General features: G+C 41.5%; 2 protein-coding genes and 1 non-coding gene across 3 annotated transcripts; all 3 read left to right on the top strand.

The window, feature by feature from the left end:
- The first annotated feature begins 15,923 nt into the window (after window positions 1-15,923).
- Window positions 15,924-19,455, top strand: LOC104220919 (phosphatidylinositol 4-kinase gamma 4-like). The gene is made up of 2 exons (XM_009771883.2): window positions 15,924-17,838; window positions 18,805-19,455. Exons 1-2 carry the CDS (start codon window positions 16,495-16,497, stop codon window positions 19,180-19,182), a joined length of 1,722 nt encoding a protein of 573 aa, XP_009770185.1. The 5' UTR covers window positions 15,924-16,494; the 3' UTR covers window positions 19,183-19,455.
- Window positions 18,272-18,374, top strand: LOC138882028 (small nucleolar RNA snoR69Y). Its single transcript, XR_011403488.1, has one exon. It is a non-coding gene; the product is annotated as a small nucleolar RNA snoR69Y (small nucleolar RNA).
- An 868-nt stretch (window positions 19,456-20,323) lies between the features above and the next one.
- Window positions 20,324-21,585, top strand: LOC104220920 (uncharacterized). Its single transcript, XM_009771884.2, has one exon. The coding sequence runs from the start codon at window positions 20,655-20,657 to the stop codon at window positions 21,264-21,266; it is 612 nt and encodes a 203-aa protein (XP_009770186.1). The 5' UTR covers window positions 20,324-20,654; the 3' UTR covers window positions 21,267-21,585.
- Window positions 21,586-22,040: the final 455 nt, after the last annotated feature.

A 22,040-nucleotide genomic window follows, 5' to 3' on the forward strand; every position in this document is an offset into this window, starting at 1 on the left:
ATACAGGATAACACAAACAGTTTTAAAGGCCGACCCCAGGCAATGCAGTGATCGTGCCCGGCAATTTTGGAGGAAGTGAGCTCCTAAAGGGAGTGGTTTCGGGAGTTAAAAGTAGACTCCCACAGCATGTGCTTAAAGAGAAAGCAGAAAAGGGGATTAATTGAAAGCCAATCCCCAGCAGGCTAGAGACCCCCAGCAGGCAACTCTGCCCACTAATCAATTATGGGACATAGAGCAAGAAAAGAGAAGAAAGGAAAAATCATCCGCCAGAAAGGCACCCTCTACCACCACGATGAAAACTAATTAAATCTTTTTGTCTACTGCAGGAAAACAAAAGATTGATGATGGCAGCAAGATGCAACGCCAGGGAAGTCACCAAAACCGGGGCAGAAAATTTTCTGCCGATTGTCAAAAAATTTCTCGGAAGAACGGGGGAACAATTTCAAATACATTTTAAGTTCTAGGTCGCCCACCAGTAAAATGCGGGAATACATTTAAGTTCTAGGTCGCCCACCAGTAAAATGCGGGAATACTTTTAAGTTCTAGGTCGCCCACCAGTATAATGCGGGAATACATTTAAGTTCTAGGTCGCCCACCAGTATAATGCGGGAATACATTTAAGTTCTAGGTCGCCCACCAGTAAAATGCGGGAATACATTTAAGTTCTAGGTCGCCCACCAGTAAAATGCGGGAATACATTTAAGTTCTAGGTCGCCCACCAGTAAAATGCGGGAATACATTTAAGTTCTAGGTCGCCCACCAGTATAATGCGGGAATACTTTTAAGTTCTAGGCCGCCCACCAGTAAAATGCGGGTATACTTTTAAGTTCTAGGCCGCCCACCAGTAAAATGCGGGAATACTTTTAAGTTCTAGGCCGCCCACTAGTAAAATGCGGGAATACATTTAAGTTCTAGGTCGCCCACCAGTATAATGCGGGAATACATTTTAAGTTCTAGGTCGCCCACCAGTATAATGCGGGAATACTTTTAAGTTCTAGGTCGCCCACCAGTAAAATGCGGGAATACATTTAAGTTCTAGGTCGCCCACCAGTATAATGCGGGAATACATTTAAGTTCTAGGTCGCCTACCAGTATAATGCGAGAATACTTTTAAGTTCTAGGTCGTCCACCAGTAAAATGCGGAAATACATTTAAGTTCTAGGTCGCCCACCAGTATAATGCGGGAATACTTTTAAGTTCTAGGCCGCCCACCAGTAAAATGCGGGAATACATTTAAGTTCCAGGTCGCCCACCAGTATAATGCGGGAATACTTTTAAGTTCTAGGTCGCCCACCAGTATAATGCGGGAATACTTTTAAGTTCTAGGTCACCCACCAGTATAGTACGGGAATACATTTAAGTTTTAGGTCGCCCACCAGTATAATGCGGGAATACTTTTAAGTTCTAGGTCGCCCACCAGTATAATGCGGGAATACTTTTTAGCTCTAGATTTTGGAATCAGTAACCCCACCTGAAGACGGACGGTTACAACAGAGATCCCCCAAGCAGGAAACAATAAAATCCCCCAGCACCAAGAAGCAGAAGGCTGCAAAGGCAAGCGCGCGATTCAAAAGAAAGAAGGAACGCGTCTCAAAAGAAGCAATTTGGGAACGTTATAGCATGCCCAACATAACAATTTTGATGAAAAAGCCATACCACCGAAGAAACAATTGAAAGGCTTGAAGAAGAGGGCATGTTCCCAGCAGATCAAGCGAAGTGATGAAAACTGGCATTCAGAAAAGGCGAAGGACCAGTATCATCCCCCAAGTTCACAAAATAAAGGCATCAGAGGAAAGCATTAGCCGACAAGAAAGCAAGGCAACAAGAACAAGTTGAAGATAGATGAGACTTCATGATCCATAGTCTAGCTTAGCTTCTTGTTTTTTCCTTTTAGAGCAATGTAACAGGGAGATCGGTTGAGCGGTAGCATCCTGCAGCAGCATGCAACAGCGCACAACAACAGCGAGCACTACAGTCACACGGTAGTCCCAGCTACCAAAGTTTCCCGAACTACATTGACCTGATTCCTGTTCAGCCCAGGATATGTAGGAAACCTCTGAAGCAAAGGTTCGGTCAAATCTTTTTCAAAAAATGCTTCACACGGAGTACTCAGACGAGCAAAAATCGCCCGCTTTATCTTTGCGCGAAAACCCTTCGTGTCTTCGGGCAAAGAGGGGCAGCTGTAAGCACGTGATTTTTGCTTCACAGACAGTCACTCCAAAAGAAAAACAAAAATAGTGACAAAGGACCTCGCTGAACAATTTTCGATTTTCCGTAACGTGTGCTGTTAGTCATGTGTGGTTCTGTCCATTTTTGCTATTTTTAACATTATCGAACAAAATACAAAATGTGTATGGCATGGTTCGGTCATTAAAAGAAAATTCACAAAAATATTCTAGGGTGTGATCTAACCTATTTAAATATTTTGATATGTGTGTGATAATTGTGTTAAGTGTTAAATTAATGTTTGTTTGAATTTCATTTTTTATTTTTAGTTTTAAAATTAGAAAAAAAAAAGAATGAAGAAAAATGGTTTGGGCCAAGAAAGGAAACCAAAAATAGGCCCAAACCAATTCAATCTGATCCAGTCCAAACCAGGCCTCAGACAAACCCCCCCAAACGACGCCGTATAAAGGCGTTTGATCTGAGCCGTCCGTCCAGGCCAATCCAACGGCCCAGGACCCCCCTTTAGCAACCCGTTTCCAAACCCGACCCAGCTATCGGTTCAGCCCAGCCCCTCACTTAAACCAAACGACCCCGTTTTAATATCAAACGACCCCGTCTCACTTCTCACCATCAGATCCAAGCCGTTGAGATCATCTGATCTAACGGCTCAAATCCAATCCCCTACTCCGTATATAAGCTTTCCCTCACACCCCACGCCCCCTATCCGAACCCCACCCTTCACTCGTCTCCTTCCCCAAGCCCTGAAACCCCCCAAACCCTAACGCCGCCCTGATATCCCTTTCACTAGAACCCGGCGGCATGAACGCCGGTGACCACCCCCTTCACACCACCGATACATCCAACCACCCTGAGCACGAATCCACTAGCCATGTACCTCGAATCACCTCCTATCGTCTCGAATCTAGATTTGAAGATTCGAGACAAAACTCGATCTATACCAAACCTCACCATCTTCATACCAGACACTCCCCTGACGCTCCTCGTGACCAAACCAAGCTTGGTTTGGTCCGAATCTACCCACAACTTCTAAAAAACCAGATCTGAAAATTCAGACCTTAGAACACATGAACCTGGGGAATCCGGCTAGCCTTAATGAGGGTTTGAGGTCTAATAGACCTTAATCAAGGTGTTCTCATGTGAGAACACCCCGATTAAAGTTTGTTCGGCCTCAAAGGGTCAGAGTTGAGTCAGATTTGGATCAATTTTGTTTGGACATTTTTTCGGTAAGTTTTTCTTTCCCTTTTGTTTTATTCAACTGCTAATTAAGTCGTTAGCATGCCTTGTTGTGATTGTTTGTTATTTTCTGATAGTTTTCTTAATTTCTTCCATCTCTGTCAAAGACCTTTTATTTGGTCGATTGTTTTCTGTGTATGATTTGAATGTATCCTATGATAAGCATGTCCGATTAGGATAGTCGTCGCATGAATAATTTATATAGGTTCCCAGTGATTGACCAAAGTTGTCTGAAGCCCTTTAGGTCCATGTACGTATTGTTTATATGAGCGACTGATTGTTACCTGTTATAATTAGTATAGTCGACTTGATAAATATCGTCGATTAACTTCCTACGACTAAATGTTCAAATACTCTAATACGTACAACCTCACTTGACTGAATGGACCTGTATTGTGATTTGAATGTTGGACATTATCTATGAATGCTAGTTTGTAACTGCATTGTAAACAATTAAAAGGACCAGGCTAGGGTAGTTCTGAAATGGAACTTTCAGAAGTTCAAAATGTCCTGAGGCTGCAGTGATGCAGGACAGTAATAATCAAGGGCTAACAGGGGTAGTCTGGGGTTTGAAAAGAACATAAAAGGCTTAGCTTAAATAAGCTGACAAGTAGGGTACTAAATTAGGATTAAACTAATGCCAATGGGGAACAAGACATAAGAGCATGGGAATTTAAAATGAATACTAAAATGAACCCATAACTCTTGATTAAAGAAAAACCAGGCGTGGGGAACAAAAAGGGCTGGCATCAAAAGATGCTTAAGGATGGGTTTAAAAGGGTATGGGCAGTCTGCAAGTGGGAAGAGGCAGGCAGCTTAGCTGCACTGGTCGTTTGGCTTATAAATAGGCCATTTCAGAACTTAAAAAAGGGCTGGAATTTTTAGTCTTGAGAAAGGTCTTGTGAGTTTAAAGAAAACTGAAAACATAAGGAAATTTCCAGTAAACATTGTAACCAAACACTGTCTGAAAGCTACATAAGAGTTCATATTGGTCAAGCTGTCTTGGCAAAGTTCTGTTGTCTGCACTGATTGAGCTGTTTTTGATTGTTGAACTGCTGGTGTTGCTGTGTTTACTGCATACTGCCCAGCTGATCAGTCCTTTCTTCTTTGTCCTCTATACCAGGTACACAACCAATGCACTATCAAATGTAATTGGAACATTGAGCATGAATGCAAAAAGAAAAGACCTGAAGTTGATTTTCATACATAGATTGTTATATTAGATATCATGTACTGTATGATAATTTTCATTCCTGTGTTGACAATAGAAGCAGCCTGTATGCCCAGTGTATATCAATATAGATTAGCTAAAGGGTAGCTTACATATGTATGCTGATAGGTGAAAATATTCTCAATGAAATAGGTTGCATCTCAAACTTAGTTTACTTTGTAATATATGCTGTAATGTATGCCAAGCATGAAAACTGTACATCATTGGCTAAGTTCTTCCTTTTCTGATTAATGGTCTCATATAACTAGTAAACCACCTGTTAAGACAAAGAACACAAAACTTGCAATCTCAACCTCATGAAGGTCGAGCCCAGGTCAAAACAGACCAAGCAGGCCCGCATCGAACAAGCAGTGGCCCAGGTCTGGCCCATCACGCATGGGCTGGATTTGGGCCCGTGATTATTTGTTCGGCTGACTGTGCATGCAGCCTCGTTTTTGATTTTTAAGCATTTCTGAATGCTGTTATAGATAACTTGCAAGCACGTAATTAATTAGGACTATCTACTGTTTTCAATTAGTAGAGACAAACGCGACAAGAAACGTAGTTGCTATAGGATATCCTTTTAAAATAAGAACGAGATGAGCCTCGACAAAAATAAATAAAAACGCCCGAGCTGCGGGGCCCTCGTTAAATGTATATTATCGAAGCATTCAGTTTCCAGGATGGGTCGTTTAGCAAATCTCACGGCCCTCCCAGAATAATAACGCGATAGTCTCTTTAAGCGCGTACTTAATAATGTTATCTCCTTAAACTCGGGTGCACATTTATGTGACCCAAATCCCAATCTCAACGGAATCGAAATGTGTCTCTAACCACGGGTACATTGATTGTGGCGTGGTCTGAGATGCATTTCCACGACGTTGCAAATTCTTTTCATAAGGAATGAGACGAGCCTCGACAAACAAAAATGCACAAAGTGCGGGGCCCTCTAAATGTATATATATATAAAATACTTAGAATTCGGGACATGCCGTTTAAGCGAATTTCATGGCTTTCCCCGAAATAACAACACGCTAGTTGCTTTAAGCGCGCCTTTAATAATTTATTTTCCTTAACTCGGGTGCACATTTATGTGACCCAAATCCAAATCTCAACCGAGTCGAGATATGTCAATAATCACGTGTACATTGATGTAACGTGATTCGAGGTATGTTTTCGCGACGTTGCAATTCCTTGTAAAAATAATAATAATGATAAAAGCGGTTAAAAGATAAAATTGGCACATAAGTTCATATTTGTATAAAATCAGATAATCAAGCCGAATATAACAGTTGAGCGACCGTGCTAGAACCACGGAACTCGGGAATGCCTAACACCTTCTCCCGGGTTAACAGAATTCCTTACCCGGATTTCTGGTACGCAGACTGTAATATGGAGTCATTCTTTTCCTCGATTCGGGATTAAAATTGGTGACTTGGGACACCCTAAATCTCCCAAGTGGCGACTCTGAAATAAACAAATAAATCCCCTTTCGATTGTCCTTTAATTGGAAAAACTCCCTGCGCCCTCTCGGGTGCGGAAAAAGGAGGTGTGACAAACCAAACATGAGAAAATTGAAAAATATTTTCCTTCGTACCAAACACACCCTAAGTGTGCGATTATTCTCAGAATTTCCACTAATGTAACGTTGAGGAGTCAATTAAGAGCCCGTTTGGACATAAGAAAATTTTTCTTTTTCTTTAATTTTTTTTAAAACAGTGTTTGGTTATCAAAATCTTACAGTTTTTCCAATCTCACTTGAAAATGCATTTTCAAATTTGAAAACCTGGTGAGAACCAGTTTTTCAATTGAAAATGAAAAGGTTGCTAGTTTTTAGTTGCAAAATATGCTGAAAAAAAGATATCCAAATATGTTGCAAAAATTATAACCAAACACAACTTCATCTTCAATTCAAATTTCAGTGAGATTTCAAATTTGATTTTTTTTTGGAATTCATGTCCAAACGCCTACTAAATCACCTTGAGTACCCGTGATAGGAGCAGGGGCAGCCCGACAAATTTTGTGGCCTAAAGCCAAACTTTATGAGGGGCCTTAACTTTTTAATTTTTATTATTATTTATTTGATGTCTAATTTTTTTAGCTTTTCTTAGATACAAAGTTATTAATAATTTTTCTTAAATCAATAACTCCTAATAAGTATTTCTCAATTGACAATATAGCTAATCAATTTAATCTTTCTTGTGACATTGTTATTCTTAGGTAAGATTTTATCAATTTTAATTTTAAAAACTTCTTTCCGCTGAAGCAACGGTAACATGAGTTATGAACATTATTCCATAAGCAATTTAGGCATTTGGAAAAAAAATTAAATCTTTTTATTTGATTAAGTGTATCAATTAAACTGTTATTTTTTAATTTACTATTATCTTAATACTTTTAATTCAGAAAATAAATCTAAACCATCAATATCGAATGGATTATTATGCTTTTAAGGAACATTCAAGATTAAGGCAATATTTTTTTAAATTTCCAACATCTAGTGATATTAGTTTTTACTGCCAAATAGAAAATCAAAAATATTTTCATATACTTCGAATTGTTCAAAATCTATTTTGAAGTGAAAAAATAGTCTTGTCTATTATGTATAAAAGTAATCAACTCTAAAGGACTCTTCGAATGATTTTGAGATTTCATTATCAACATTCGCATCAAATTGTTACTATTTATATATAACACATTTCTTATGTAATACAGGTTTGATATTCATTCCAATTGCAATTTCCTTGGTAGAATAAATTATTTTTCTCTATATTTGTTAAATAAAGAAATCAAACTTTTTAACGTTATAGAACTCTTTTTTAAACTTATACATAATCTATTAGGTGTAACAAAAAATAAGACCCACACAAATATGGGGTCTAAAGCAGTTGTTTTACTTGCTTTATGGAAGGGCCGCCCACAGAGAGGAGTACAAACCAATCTTTTTCTTTTCATAAGCTTGTTTTTTGTTCTCAATTATCGTGTTGTAAGTTTGTTTTTAGCGTAAAAATCGATCCCTTTGTGACTGACAATATCAATTTGTTTTCGTTGTTTTAGAGCTTCAAGTTTAGTCGTTCTATTACGAGCTAACTTCCATCTGTCACCATCTCCAACCCCCCCCCCCCCCAACCAACATGTAGTAAAGCTTTTCAGTTTTCATCTTGTTTTGGCCTTATGGGTGAACTGGAAGTTCCCCTATTTCAACTTGTTCAAAACAATAAGATGCTCTTTACACATAATGACACAAAGAGTCAAGGACCACACCTTAAAAATTATTCCAACACACTTTGGTTACATAACTATGGTTGTAAGTTTGAAGTATCATTGTAATCACTCCTTTTTGTTTTGTTTTGTTTCGAGGGAATAGGTTTAAACTTAGCAGTAGTAGATGTGTATGTTTTAAAAAGACATTTAAGTGTACATATTAAGTGCGTCCGCCGCTATGGGCACAATAGCACTTCGCTATAACATTAAAAAATATTCGGAACAAATAAGACGGTTATAGAGAGATTTGACTTAGTCGCATTGTCACATTTGACCAAGTAATCATCGATGTACTCACAAAAATAAATCCAAACGGGCTAATATGGCTATTAATGTATAAAACAGGTTTAAGTTATTTATATTGGTAGTGCAAAATATTTTTAATACTATTAGTATTTAATCTGTAATAACAAATGAATTATCATGTTTATGAGATTACCGATTATTTCTCACATAATTGCAAGAGGTTATAAATTTCTTAACACTATTTATCAAATTTTTAATTAATATTTTCCTTACAAATTTACTTATACTTTATAAAAATATGCGTATTGGTCAAAATCTGACCATACAACCACGACGGCAATGACCCCGTCCTAATCCTCTCACGAAAGTAGTCAACAAATTCGGCTCCGACTCGTTATTATTATTTCCAATACAAGCGACGAGGCCAAGGCCTCTCCACGACGAAGAAAAACCTCCCCGACCTAACCATGATAAATCATGATAAGCTTAGGGAGTTCTCGACTATAAATACAAGGGAAAAGAGCTGAAAAGAGGAGGGGGAAGCCTTCTTCTCCAATACTCTGATAACCCAAAGAGGGGATGGCAGAACTCCATGAATAGATTCCTTGACCTACATGAAAGGATAGAGATTCCATTTTTCGACCAGCTAAGAAGGGGGTAATATGATTGTAATTCCCTGAACCTCTTCAAGGAGAGGCACAGTAACTTCTATAATCAATAAAATTCCCCAACTATTATTCATGTCCAATGTTTTCCATGTTTCAGTTCTGTCTTTCGATCCAGTATTAATTAAGATTGGCTATGATTTACCCCTTCATCTCTTTTGATTGATTTGCTCAAAAAGTGTTTAATAACTTTTGAGTCAAGCAATTTGGCGTCGTCTGTGGGGATTTCCTAGTGAAAATACCTAGTTCTTCCTGGATCAAAGCCAAAGAAACACCAAAAAGAAAATCCAACTCCAACCAGAGTCAAGGGCAACGCATCGAGAAAAGAAGAATCGAATGCGTCAACGGGAGCTAAAATCCTCTGCCCCATCGATCCCGAACAGCCCGAACGAGGAAAGAAGTGATGTAAATCATCCCTCCTTCCTCTATGAATCGCCAGGCAGAAGTATGAAGCATCCCCCCTCTTCATCCTCCATACCGTGGCGGGCCGGAAACCAGCGCAGGGATGTTTTAAACGAGGAATCGAAAATCACCTTGAAGCAACCTGAATACCCCGGTCAAGCGAACAACTATAACGCGTGTATAACACAAGACCACAGGTCAGAACGAAATCTTGACACTTAACGCCCGTGGCGTTGAACCATCGATGTAAACAATAGAATAAGGCTAAGTTCCTTCGCCATCAAAGTTCGACAAGTTCGACCTCGTTCGAACTGGGACTCAGGCTAAGTGCCTTCGCCATCAAAGTTTGATAAGTTCGACCTCGTTCGAACTGGGACTAAGGCTAAGTGCCTTCGCCAGCAGAGTCTGATAAGTTCGACCTCGCTCGAACTGAGTTTAAGGTTATGCCTTCGCCATCAAAGTTTGATAAGTTCGACCTCGCTCGAACTGAGTTTAAGGCTAAGTGCCTTCGCCATCAAAGTTTGATAAGTTCGACCTCGCTCGGACTGAGTTTAAGGTTAAATGCCTTCGCCATCAAAGTTCGATAGGTTCGACCTCATTCGAATTGGGACTCAGGCTAAGTGCCTTCATCATTAAAGTTTGATAAGTTCGACCTCGTTCGAACTTGGACTCAGGCTAAGTGCCTTCGTCATCAAAGTTCGATAAGTTCGACCTCGTTCGAACTAGGATTCAGGCTAAGTGCCTTCGCCATCAAAGTTTGATAAGTTCGACCTCGCTCGAATTGAGTTTAAGGCTAAGCGCCTTCGCCATCAAAGTTTGATAAGTTTGACCTTGTTCGAACTGAGTTTAAGGCTAAGTGCCTTCGCCATCAAAGTTTGATAAGTTCGACCTCGCTCGAATTGAGTTTAAGGCTAAATGCCTTCGCCATCAAAGTTTGATAAGTTCGACCTCGTTCGAACTGGGACTAAGGCTAAGTGCCTTCACCATCAGAGTCTGATAAGTTCGACCTCGCTCGAATTGAGTTTAAGGCTAAGTGCCTTCGCCATCAAAGTTTGATAAGTTCGACCTCACTCGAACTGAGTTCAAGGCTAAGTGCCTTCGTCATCAAAGTTTGATAAGTTCGACCTCGTTCGAACTGAGATTCAGGCTAAGTGCCTTCGCCATCAAAGTTTGATAAGTTCGACCTCGCTCGAACTGAGTTTAAGTCTAAGTGCCTTTACCATCAAAGTTTGATAAGTTCGACCTCGCTCGAATTGAGTTTAAGGCTAAATGCCTTCGCCATCAAAGTTCGACAAGTTCGACCTCGTTCGAACTGGGACTCAGGCTAAGTTCCTTCGCCATCAAAGTTCGACAAGTTCGACCTCGTTCGAACTGGGACTCAGGCTAAGTGCCTTCGCCATCAAAGTTTGATAAGTTCGACCTCGTTCGAACTGGGACTAAGGCTAAGTGCCTTCGCCAGCAGAGTCTGATAAGTTCGACCTCGCTCGAACTGAGTTTAAGGTTATGCCTTCGCCATCAAAGTTTGATAAGTTCGACCTCGCTCGAACTGAGTTTAAGGCTAAATGCCTTCGCCATCAAAGTTTGATAAGTTCGACCTCGCTCGAACTGAGTTTAAGGCTAAGTGCCTTTGCCATCAAAGTTTAATAAGTTCGACCTCGTTCGAACTGGATTCAGGCTAAGTGCTTTCGCCATCAAAGTTTGATAGGTTCAACCTCATTCAAACTAGGATTCAGGCTAAGTGTCTTCGCCATCAAAGTTTGATAGGTTCGACCTTGTTCGAACTGGGACTCAGGCTAAGTGCCTTCGTCATCAAAGTTCGATAGGTTTGACCTCGTTCGAACTGGGACTCAGGCTAAGTGCCTTCGTCATCAAAGTTCGATAAGTTTGACCTCGTTCGAACTGGGATTCAGGCTAAGTGCCTTCGCCATCAAAGTTTGATAAGTTCGACGTCACTCGAATTGAGTTTAAGGCTAAGTGCCTTCGCCATCAAAGTTTGATAAGTACGACCTCGCTCAAACTAAGTTTAAGGCTAATTGCCTTCGCCATCAAAGTTTGATAAGTTCGACCTCGTTCGAACTGGGACTAAGGCTAAGTGCCTTCGCCATCAAAGTTTGACAAGTTCGACCTCGCTCGAACTGAGTTCAAGGCTAAGTGCCTTCGCTATCAAAGTTTGATAAGTTCAACCTCGCTCGAATTGAGTTTAAGTCTAAGTGCCTTCGCCATTAAAGTTTGATAGGTTCGACCTTGCTCGAACTTTAGACGGTTTGTTACTTTGATAGATTCGAAAAAACACCCTCAAGGCTGGGAGACTTTGACATAAGAAATAAAACCGGGACTCGTCTGACGAGCCCTCACTTTGCGATAAGATCATAAGTCTAACCAAAAGAAAACCAAAACGCAAGACAAGTAGCGAAAAATAATTTATTATTCATGAAGTCAGGAATGCAGGTTATCGCGCTTATATCCGGCCCATGCCGATCAAAAAGAAGAAAGGAAAACAACAAAAAGCAACTGAACGCCAACCGACGAACGAAACGAAAAGAAAAACTAAGAACAATTTTTTCTTTACTCGGCGCCATCACCGCCGTTGTCACCATCATCCCCATAAGGCTCCTCATTATCATCGCCTGCATCTTTACCAGCTTCGAGCGTTGCCACGTCATATCCACAGTAAACATGAGCTTCGCGAGCCTTCACTCGCACCTTCTCGTAGGCGGCCTCTATTACGGTACCTACTTCCCATAAACTCTTGAATAAGTCCCGCTGGGCTTCGGCATAGATCCAAAGCTCATAAGTCTGGCGGGGGACGGCAGCACAGAACGGTTCGGCTTGGGCCCTCAGCTGCTGGTTCTCTGCTTCCAAGGCCGTAACTTGCTCTGTCAGAATTCCCGCCTCGGCACCAAGTGCACTGATCCGCTCCTCGAGCCTTTCCTCCATAAGGGCCGCAGTCTCCCTCTACGTTTCTTGCTGTGATTGGAGTACGCGAATAGTCTCTTCTAGAGTCGTTGCCTTCGATATGGCCTCAGACCAAACTCTCTCAATGCGCTCCAAATCGGCAACCCTGCCCTCCATTACAGAAAGCTTCCCTCTCCATTCGGTGCTCGCCTCCTCAAATTGGGCCCGACGTCGGTCTATTCCAACTGCATCTCCCTCAACTTGCCCTGCAAGTGCTCGCATTCGGCGTCAACCCCCTTTCCCAGCTCAAGCTCCTCGTCCTTGAGGCGAAGTTGCTCTTCAAGCTCGCTCTTGTTGCGGATCGTCTGCATCAGCTCACGATCCTTCCTCTCTAATTCCTCGCCTAGAGCCTAGTTGCGGGGGTCCGTCCTCAACCTTTCATGCAACTCACGGCACCTGTTGCGATAGTGACGATACTTTTCCAGTATCCGCAGAAAGATCCTCGACCAGATATTGGCCCGGCGGATGCTCTCCACCTCCAACAAGTATGTCTAAAAAAAGGAAGAGAGAAAGCAGTTAGACCAATGCTCGTCCTGCGACGAAGGAAAAGTAAAACATAGTCAGAGACAACATACCCGCAAGCCCATCACAACCACTTCATCCCTCACTTCGGCGTCCCGGACATTTCCCAGGGACTCATTCTCATCCTCCGAGCACAACGCACTGAACTGCGGCACCAGGTTATCCCCTTGCGCCAACAGATTCACACCGGAAGGAACTTCAATGATACGGGCTGACCCCCCTCCCCCCGCATGAACTACCGAGTGAGTAATGCCCTCCTCGAACATCCGAACATCATCAGGGTCCAAGTCCGACTCAGACTCATATTCATCGACCATCACACTCTTTCCCCTCTTTGCCGCCGAGGGTGGGATGCGACCTTCCAAAGATGAAGGAGGCGTACTCAAGGTCACAACGGGGGCTCGATTCTCTGCCACGGTAGGACGTTCTGCGTTACCAACAGCGGGAACGTCAGACTGGATCACAGTAACGACTGAATTTTCTTGGCTCTGACTACTGGAACTAACTTCAACCACTCGCTCTACCCCAGTGGTAGACGCCGCAACTCCTCATTCCTCTGGGTCCGCCGGGGCAGAATCCAAGTTGATTACTGTCATAGGCGCCGACTCGAACACCACCCTCCATCTCTTCAACGGTCCTTCTTCCTCCCCGATCGACAGAGAATCATTCCGAGGGCGGGCAGAGCTAAATGGGGCCTCGCCTTGAGATGCAGCCCGAGGCGGAGTAGTCAAGGCCACAGACTCAACCGACGCTGCCCTCGACGGAGGACGAGCAACAGCTACTGCACTGAGGCGAGCAGAAGCGGCCGGTCGGTGGAAGGCTAGCTGAGGGCCCCTGGTTCTACGAACTCTCCCTGACAACGACAAATGACAATTTGAGAGTCAAGGTCAAAACAAAAAAGAGAAGATAGAAAATAAGGGCGTTATCTTACCCGTAAGGGGCCTACGACCATATCTCTCGTGGAAGGTCGACCACATGTGAACTCCCGCTGTATGGGGAAGGATGGCCTCAACCCATTCTCGGATCCCTCCAAGGGTGGTGGAGGTAGCTTCTCGGCTGCAAAGCAACGAAGTAGATCAGTATACGCTTCACGAAAGGTGTAAGGGCCTAGACAAACCGAGTACTCCACTAATCGGGGGCGGAACCTTACGGGCAAAATTCCACACCGTAGGGAACCCAGTTAGATCCGCCACTAGGTGCTCAGTCCGCACATAGAAGAAGTTTTCAAAAAAGCGACGGTTGGTCCTATCATCCATCTTTACCACTAAGCCTTTCGACCCACGAGGGTGCGCATGGATCATCGTGCTGCGAATCTTCTATGGAGCGAACAAGCTGAGCACGTGCCTTAGAGTGACCTCGCGACCGGCTAACTCCGCATACTTGATGAACATGAGAAACAACTTGTATAGGTAAGGGGAAAGCTGAGTAGGACATACCTCGTAATAACGACAGAAATCGACCACCAGGAGAGGAAGCGGGAATATGTACCCCACCAGGAAAGGGTAAACGTAGAACATACAGAATCCGGGACGGTCAAATTGGACTCGGTCGTCTCTCCCCGCCGGCACCATCTCGACATAGCTGGGAATACCCCATTACTCCCTTAGACCCGCTATCCCTACTTCCCCTATGAGAGGAGAAATATTTACCGGCTCTTCCCCGCCATCGGCACTGAAGTCCGCCACCTCTTTCCCCGGGCGGGATAAAATTTCCTCCACCGACGGAACCTCTTCGCTTTCCGTTAATTCTACATTTTCGGCGGCCGGAGCAAGATCCTCAACTGCCGGAGGAGAGACGGGAACATTATCACTAGAAGTACTTGCCATCTCCAGATCACCAAGAAAAAAGAGGAGAAAGAGCTTAGCGGAAGAAGCGAGAAAATTGAAGATTACTGCGAGCAAGGGAGTAAAGAAGAGCTCAGATTAACAGAAAGGGAGATATCTTGGGAACTCTCTCAGAGATGAACGATGAAATGCGAATAAGCAAATGACTGATTCCTTCAATTTATAAGGCACAAATTCTCTGGGCACGAAACCCAACAATCACCATTAGAGCCTGACCGGGAGCGAAACAATTCAGCTCTTCGGAAACGTGTGCCATTATGACTGCCTGCACGAAGCGACGTTTCGTTTATCAACCAGCGCTTCAGTTTTGAAACCGCCACCACGATACACAAGTTTTAGAAAGGCGCCCCCGGGCAATTTCTAAGTTCGTCACGCAACTAAGGAATAAAATGCGAATCTAACTTCCTCCGACTACATCGCATACATGATCCGTCCGCCGAGGTCGGTGAGATATGACCCCGACGAACGGAGGGACTAACTGTATTGGCCAAAATCTGACCACACGACCACGACGGCAATGACCCCGTCCTAATCCTCTTACGAAAGTAGTCAACAAATTCGACTCCGACTCGTTATTATTATTTCTAATACAAGCGACGAGGCCAAGGCCTCTCCACGACGAAGAAACACCTCCCCGACCTGACCATGATAAATCATGATAAGCTCAGGGAGTTCTCGACTATAAATACAAGGGAAAAGAGCTGAAAAGAGGAGGGGGAGCCTTCTTCTCCATTACTCTGATAACCCAAAGAGGGGATGGCAAAACTCCATGAATAGATTCCTTGACCTACAGGAAAGGATAAAGATTCCATTTTTCGATGAGCTAAGAAGGGGGTAATATGATTGTAATTCCCTTAACCTCTTCAAGGAGAGGCAGGGTAACTTCTATAATCAATAAAATTCCCCAACTATTATTCCTGTCCAATGTTTGCCATGTTTCAGTTTTGCCTTTCATCCGGTATTAATTAAGATTAGCTATGTCTTTTTTGATTGATTTGCTCAAAAATTGTTTAATAACTTTTGAGTCAAACAATATGATTATGTAAAAATCCTTCCACCATCCATATAGAATACTCTTACTACTGTATTTATTAATTACAGTCATTAATAATCAGAACCAATGGGATTATGATAAGTACAAAAGTCTTGCATGAGCCAATTTCCTCGAACCTACACAGCACTTTACAACGTTACTCCACCATTATTCTTGTAATCTGTGTAATCAATGATGTGTCTTCTTCCAACTTGTTGCCCAATTAACGACGCCGTTAATAGCTTCTTCTCATTTCCTCTTCCTCAAAATCAAAACCGAGTAAACGCCGTTAAAGTCTGTCAAAAAACCACGTCAAAGTCGTCATTCAACGCTGTACACTATAAGAATTCCCACGTCTACAACGCATATCTTCTTCACTCTTCTTCTTCAACGGTACCAAATTTCTCCACCAAACACGCTCCCAATTTGTCACCGTTCAATCGCCGGAAAATTCGCCGGAACCATTCAAAAAGTTCATCGTTGATCTGTTTTCACCTTATCTATATACTAAGCTTCCGATCATCCATTTCCTCTTCGGTTCTTATTCCTCCGTTAATAAGAATCCGCTCGTTGTTCTCTGCCTTTGAATTTCTCTATTTAACTTTATTTCTAATTTTTTCCCCAAATCCAATTTCTGAAACCCTAATTTCCGATTTCCCAAAGCTTCTAGCTCGCTTTTCTATGGCCCATTTCAAGTAAATTCATATATGGGCCTATTATGAATCTCTAGGGCTTTGGGAAGTTTTAATTTGGTTTTGTTCTTTTTTTTAATTTGTACAGTTTCGATCTGTGAAGAGGAACACAGATTGTATGTAAAGATGGGTTTGTGAAAATCTTGGTAAATTATCTTTTGTTTTTTAGGGGTTTATATTTTTCAGGTTGATTTGATTTTTTTTGGAATTTAGGGTTTGAAAAATTTGGATTAGTGGAAAGATGTCTTCAGCTGGGGCGATTGCGATTAGTCCTATGTGCAAAGAATCTATGATGATTCCTGCAGATTTCCATAGCCAAGAATCAATTTTGATATACGTGGCTATGTCAGGGTCAATGGTACCAATGAGGGTTTTGGAATATGATTCAATTGACTCTGTGAAGCTTCAGATTCAAACCTGTAAAGGGTTTGTTGTGAAAAATCAAAAATTGGTGTGTGGGGGCCGAGAATTGGCCAGAAGCAATTCCCTCATTAGGGATTATGGAGTTGGTGATGGAAATGTTCTCCATTTGGTCCTTAGGTTATCAGATCTTCAGGTCATCAATGTGAAAACTTCTTCTGGTGAAGAGTTTACCTTTAATGTGGATAGGAGCAGGGATGTCGGATATGTGAAGCGTCAGATTGCTAAGAAAAAGAAGGGTGCTTTAGGAGATATCGATGAGCAAGAAGTGCTTTGCAATGGTGAAAGACTTGAAGATCAGAGGCTTATACATGATATCTGCAAGAACAATGATGCTGTGATTCATTTGTTTGTGAGAAAATCTGCAAAGATTAGAGCAAGACCGGTGGAGAAGAATTTTGAGCTGTCTATTGTGGCACCACAACTGAATGATGACAAGGTTACAGAGAGCAATGGTGGGAATGAAATACTAGAGAATAAGCTTTCGGTCCCTAGGGAGCCTCCTGATAGGGCAAGTATTTTGGAACCTATCATTGTTAACCCAAAGATTGAAGTGCCTTTGGTGATTAGTGATTTGATTGGCTCTACACTTGAAGGGTTAGATAGAGGACATTATCCTATTAGATCCTCCGAAGGCACAGGAGGAGCCTACTTTATGCTTGATGCAGCAGGGAGTAAGTATGTTTCGGTGTTTAAACCAATTGATGAGGAGCCTATGGCTGTGAATAACCCGCGAGGGCTGCCTTTATCAGTTAATGGAGAGGGCTTGAAGAAAGGAACAAGAGTTGGAGAAGGTGCTTTGAGGGAATGTGCTGCTTACCTTTTGGATCATCCAAAAAGCGGTAGGCGTTCATTTTCTGGTGAGGCACTGGGCTTTGCTGGTGTTCCACCAACTCTCTTTGTGAGGTGTCTCCACAGCGGATTCAATCACCCAGATGGTATCACCCCTAAGATTGGCTCCTTGCAAAAGTTCATGGAGAACAATGGAAGTTGTGAGGATATGGGTCCCAGTGCTTTTCCTGTGGGGGAAGTGCATAAGATTGCAGTGCTTGATATGAGGATGGCAAATGCAGATAGGCATGCAGGGAATATTTTAATGAGCAAAGGTGAAGATGGGCAGGTTGTCCTCATTCCAATTGATCATGGTTACTGCTTGCCTGACGGTGTAAGTCTTCATCTTTATTTTCCTTTGCTTTTGGTGTCTGATGTGAACAATTGGTGGATGCCATTCTTCTTTGCTGCATTTCCTGTTACATCTTACTTATATTTGTTATTAAAGTAGTTACAATGTGATGTTAATTATCTTTTGCAATTTTGTTTTCTGCTCTAACATGTCCCTCCAGCAGCTGACTATATGATTTTGGGTGCGAATATGGAGGCATCTTGTCTTAGTTTCATTCATTATGGTCAAATTTTGGTTGAGGGTATAGACTGACTTCAATATCAATGTATCTCCAGTGGAATAGTTTCCCCCTATTTCTACGCAGCCTTTGAAATGACAAACACAAATCCAAGGATTTAAAGCATATCATTTTCATGTCAAATTGCAGTATGATTTTATTGGCCAGAACACCTATGAGAAAAATAGGATAATAGGGAGCGATTGCAATGATGATAACATTTTCCCAGCTCATTATGAGACCTTATCTTTTAAGGTCCGGGAATATACTCCGTTTCCAACACATATGTCTGAGCTTCGCCCCTCTAGAAAAAAGAAGAATCCCAAAACTAATAATAAGAAAATAACACCTATGAGAAGCCAAGAAAATAACACCTTTGAGAAGCTGTGGTCTTTACCAAACTGACAATCTTTTTTTACCTGCCCCTTTGAGAGGCCTGCTATTATCTGCACTATATGAGGCATAAAACGCGTTTGAAGTCCAAGTAGTGTGCTCTTCTAGAAGAAGTTCTGGAGTACAATTAATAGAAAATGTCATTGCTTTCTGCCTTGATACGAGTAGCAAAAACTTCTGTGAAATTTGAGAGTTGTGAATGCTTGTTAGGCTGCTTGTTATATTCTCTCTAGCTCTCTCTTTAATTCAGAATTGACAATTGATGGAAATCAATTAGACTTCGGGAAAATTTGTGTCGTTTGGTTCTGATCAGTTGGTTTATCTATATGCTATTTCAGTTTGAAGATGTCACTTTTGACTGGCTGTATTGGCCACAAGCTCGTCAGCCTTTTAGCTCCGAAACCATTGAGTACATAAAATCACTTGATGCGGAGGAAGACATTGCCTTGTTGAAGTTTTACGGGTGGGACATGCCTTTGGAAAGTGCCCGCACACTCCGCATCTCTACTATGCTTTTGAAGAAAGGTGCAGAGAGGGGCCTCACGCCATTTACCATAGGGAACATCATGTGCCGCGAGACCTTGAACAAGGAATCTGTGATTGAGGAGATTGTTCAAGAAGCACTGGACTCTGTGCTTCCTGGCTCAAGTGAAGATGCATTCCTTGAGACCATCTCACATATAATGGATCAACGCCTTGATGAGATTTCCTATTGATATTTCACTGAAGAATTGGTATATAGGTGTACATAGGAGAGTCTGCGGACACCTATTGTCTGCATGCATCAACTTCAAGAGAATATCCTGATTTCATTGCTTTCAATTCGTTTTCGCAGTTAACTGGAAATGACCTAGCTAGGTTATGACCAAGTTCTTTATCTCGGTGTCAATTCTCAAAATACTGTAAAGTTTGTTCAATCTTTTTTTATGCTGGATTAAGTTGAAGACACAGTATCCTTTTCCTCAAATAATAGTTTACGTTCTTGTATACTTATTAAATATATTTGCAGGAGCCAAGGCTGTTGACATTGTTGGTTAAGCTTCAACCTAGGTAGAGGAATAAGAAACCGAGACTCGGATGAGTTGTGTGCTAGTTTTAGCCCTTTTGGGTGGTACATAATAACTCAAGTAATGAACAAAGCTAAGATCTCACAGATCTGTTTTATTGTACAAAGCTGTACACTAATTTTTTCAGAGCTCTTTGGAGTATTCAAGGTGAATGTTTGCTAGTAGATCCAATACAATACTAGAGGCTAACTCCTTTGCTACATTGCCGCACCTTTCCACCTTTTGGAAGGATGGGTTTGGTATGAAGTGGGACATTCATTTCATTTTTATCAGACCTTAACTTGATGCCGAGTTCACTTCAAACGTAATTATGCAAACCTTATTTCTCACTCAAAACTCTTTAAGTAATTTTTAAACCTCCAATCCCCTACGAAAACAATTGAGAAAGCAACTATATAAGTATCTTAATATCAATCAACTGATAGTAAATATGTGTCTTTTACGTAAAATTAAGAGTTCTCTAAAATTAAAGGTTTTTAAATTCCACTCGTTCTTAAACTGACAACAAATCTGTAATTAAACTAAGAAAGACTAACTATCAGATTTAATGTAACTATTAGATCAAACATGTGCTTATTAACTCATATACGTGTCATCTATGTTGCCTACTAAACCAAAATGAAATGCTTACGAGGATTTTGTCTACTCAGTTGGAAAAAAAGGACAAATATGATACAAATAGTAACCAAACTATTTTTGTTAAACTTCTAACAAAAGACAAAGTTAAACAAAAAATTATAGTTTTAGGAGCAAATATAGGCCTTTTTCCCTTGTATGAATTTTTGCTGCTTACAATGTTTTTTCAACATTTGTTCCTTCGCGAGAAAGAAAAGGAAAAGGGGTTAAAACTAGCACTTTCCTTAATATTGACAGAAGAAGACAAATCACTGTAGTAGATCCAGACCAATGAACCAAGCAGTCAGTGATTTTTTTAAAATCAGTCAGTGATAAATTCCTAATTTCTCTCTTTACCTTTGTATCTCTTGTTTTTTTCCTTTTTCTTTAGTGCTAATGATATGCTACCCAACACTTTATTGACATATCTCTCCCCCTTTCCTATTCCACATTCTTGCCACTAAATTTTCCCAACTGGGGCTGTTCAAAAGCAATAATCTTTAGCCATGTTTGATCCTTACAGATCTAAACCCAGTAGTAGAGGCCGCACTAATTTGGCATCATGTTGTGTTGCCACTTTCTTCTTGATCTTACTCATTGTAGGCATTATTGTCGTCTACTTCTTCCTTTTCAAACCCAAAACTCCCAAAATCGCCGTCGACGCCGTTCAATTCCCCACCTTCTCCGTTACTAACGGCAGCGTTAACTTCACTTTCTTCCAGTACGTCTCCGTTACGAACCCAAATCGCGATGAGTTCACTCACTACGACAGCTCGCTTCAGCTCAGTTACTCAGGCGAGCCGGTGGGTGTTGTGTTTATTCCAGCCGGTAAGATCGACGGTGGTCGGACGCAGCATATGTCGGCGAAGTTTGATGTTCAGTCTTACCCGCTTCCGGCAACTTTGAGAGCTGATGTTTCCGGCGAGGTGGTTTCGACGGCGGCGGCGAGCGGCGGAGGTGGGGTTCGAGGGGGCTCCACAATGGAGGTGGAAACGAGGATGAAGTTGGTGGGGAGAGTGAGGGTGTTGAAGGTGTTTACACATAGGGTGGATAGTGGAGTGAAGTGTAAAGTGGTGATTCAAGTCAGCAGTGGCTCTGTTTTAGGCGTCCGTTGCTGATGCATGATTTTCTTGCTGTTGATTAATTACATTTTCAGCTTCTCATCAAGGGATTGTTAAAAGGGAAACTGCAGATGTATTTGTATTAGAAATTAGGCGAATGCAAGGGCACAAATTGATGAAGAATTGATTTTTGTGCTTTGGCTTATGTATATGGCGATTGTCAAACTGCAACATGTTTTATGATTGTTAAAATGGTCAGAAGACCATTGCTTTTGGCCACTTCCAGATTTCTCATCACTGTGATGGAGTTATACTAGACTTCTCTGAATCATTCCATTTTTATCAAAATATTAAACCAAATGGTGATTTGCACTTTTGACCTAATTTACAGCTTAAAGCAAGTCAGCAAGTTGTTTGTTGCCTTTGGTGAAAAGTATGAATGGTAAATGATGTAAGTAGAGTTGAGCTATAAGCTGTCGCTGAGTTTATTTGGCTTTTAAAACCTCACATAAAGCAATTCTATTTCTATACATTGCTACAACTTAGAATGCAAATTATGGTAAGAAAACTAAGATGCAGTTATGGAGGTCTAATTTAAGGAATTTCTCTAATATAACATGGTTTCTTTTCAAGTCAACTAAGATTCTGTCCGGCAGTAAATTCAATTCTTATTGTTGCAACGTCTTCAATTATTACGCTAAAAAGGTACTAAAACAACAAAGATGAATGCTAAAGATGGATCTCCTCCAGTATAAAAGAGAAATATTTCCCGTCACATAAAAGTTGTATTAGTCAATTTTTTGCATATTTACAAGATCCACAAGATGTTCA

The sequence above is a fragment of the Nicotiana sylvestris genome, chromosome 1 (assembly GCF_000393655.2).
Source record: "Nicotiana sylvestris chromosome 1, ASM39365v2, whole genome shotgun sequence".
Classification (NCBI taxonomy): domain Eukaryota; kingdom Viridiplantae; phylum Streptophyta; class Magnoliopsida; order Solanales; family Solanaceae; genus Nicotiana; species Nicotiana sylvestris.

Coding starts and splice junctions, on each gene's coding strand:
- LOC104220919 (XM_009771883.2), top strand. CDS start 16,495: ATGTCTTCAGCTGGGGCGATTGCGATTAGTCCTATGTGCAAAGAATCT. Junction 17,839..18,804: donor GTTACTGCTTGCCTGACGGT/GTAAGTCTTCAT, acceptor ATGCTATTTCAG/TTTGAAGATGTCACTTTTGA.
- LOC104220920 (XM_009771884.2), top strand. CDS start 20,655: ATGTTTGATCCTTACAGATCTAAACCCAGTAGTAGAGGCCGCACTAAT.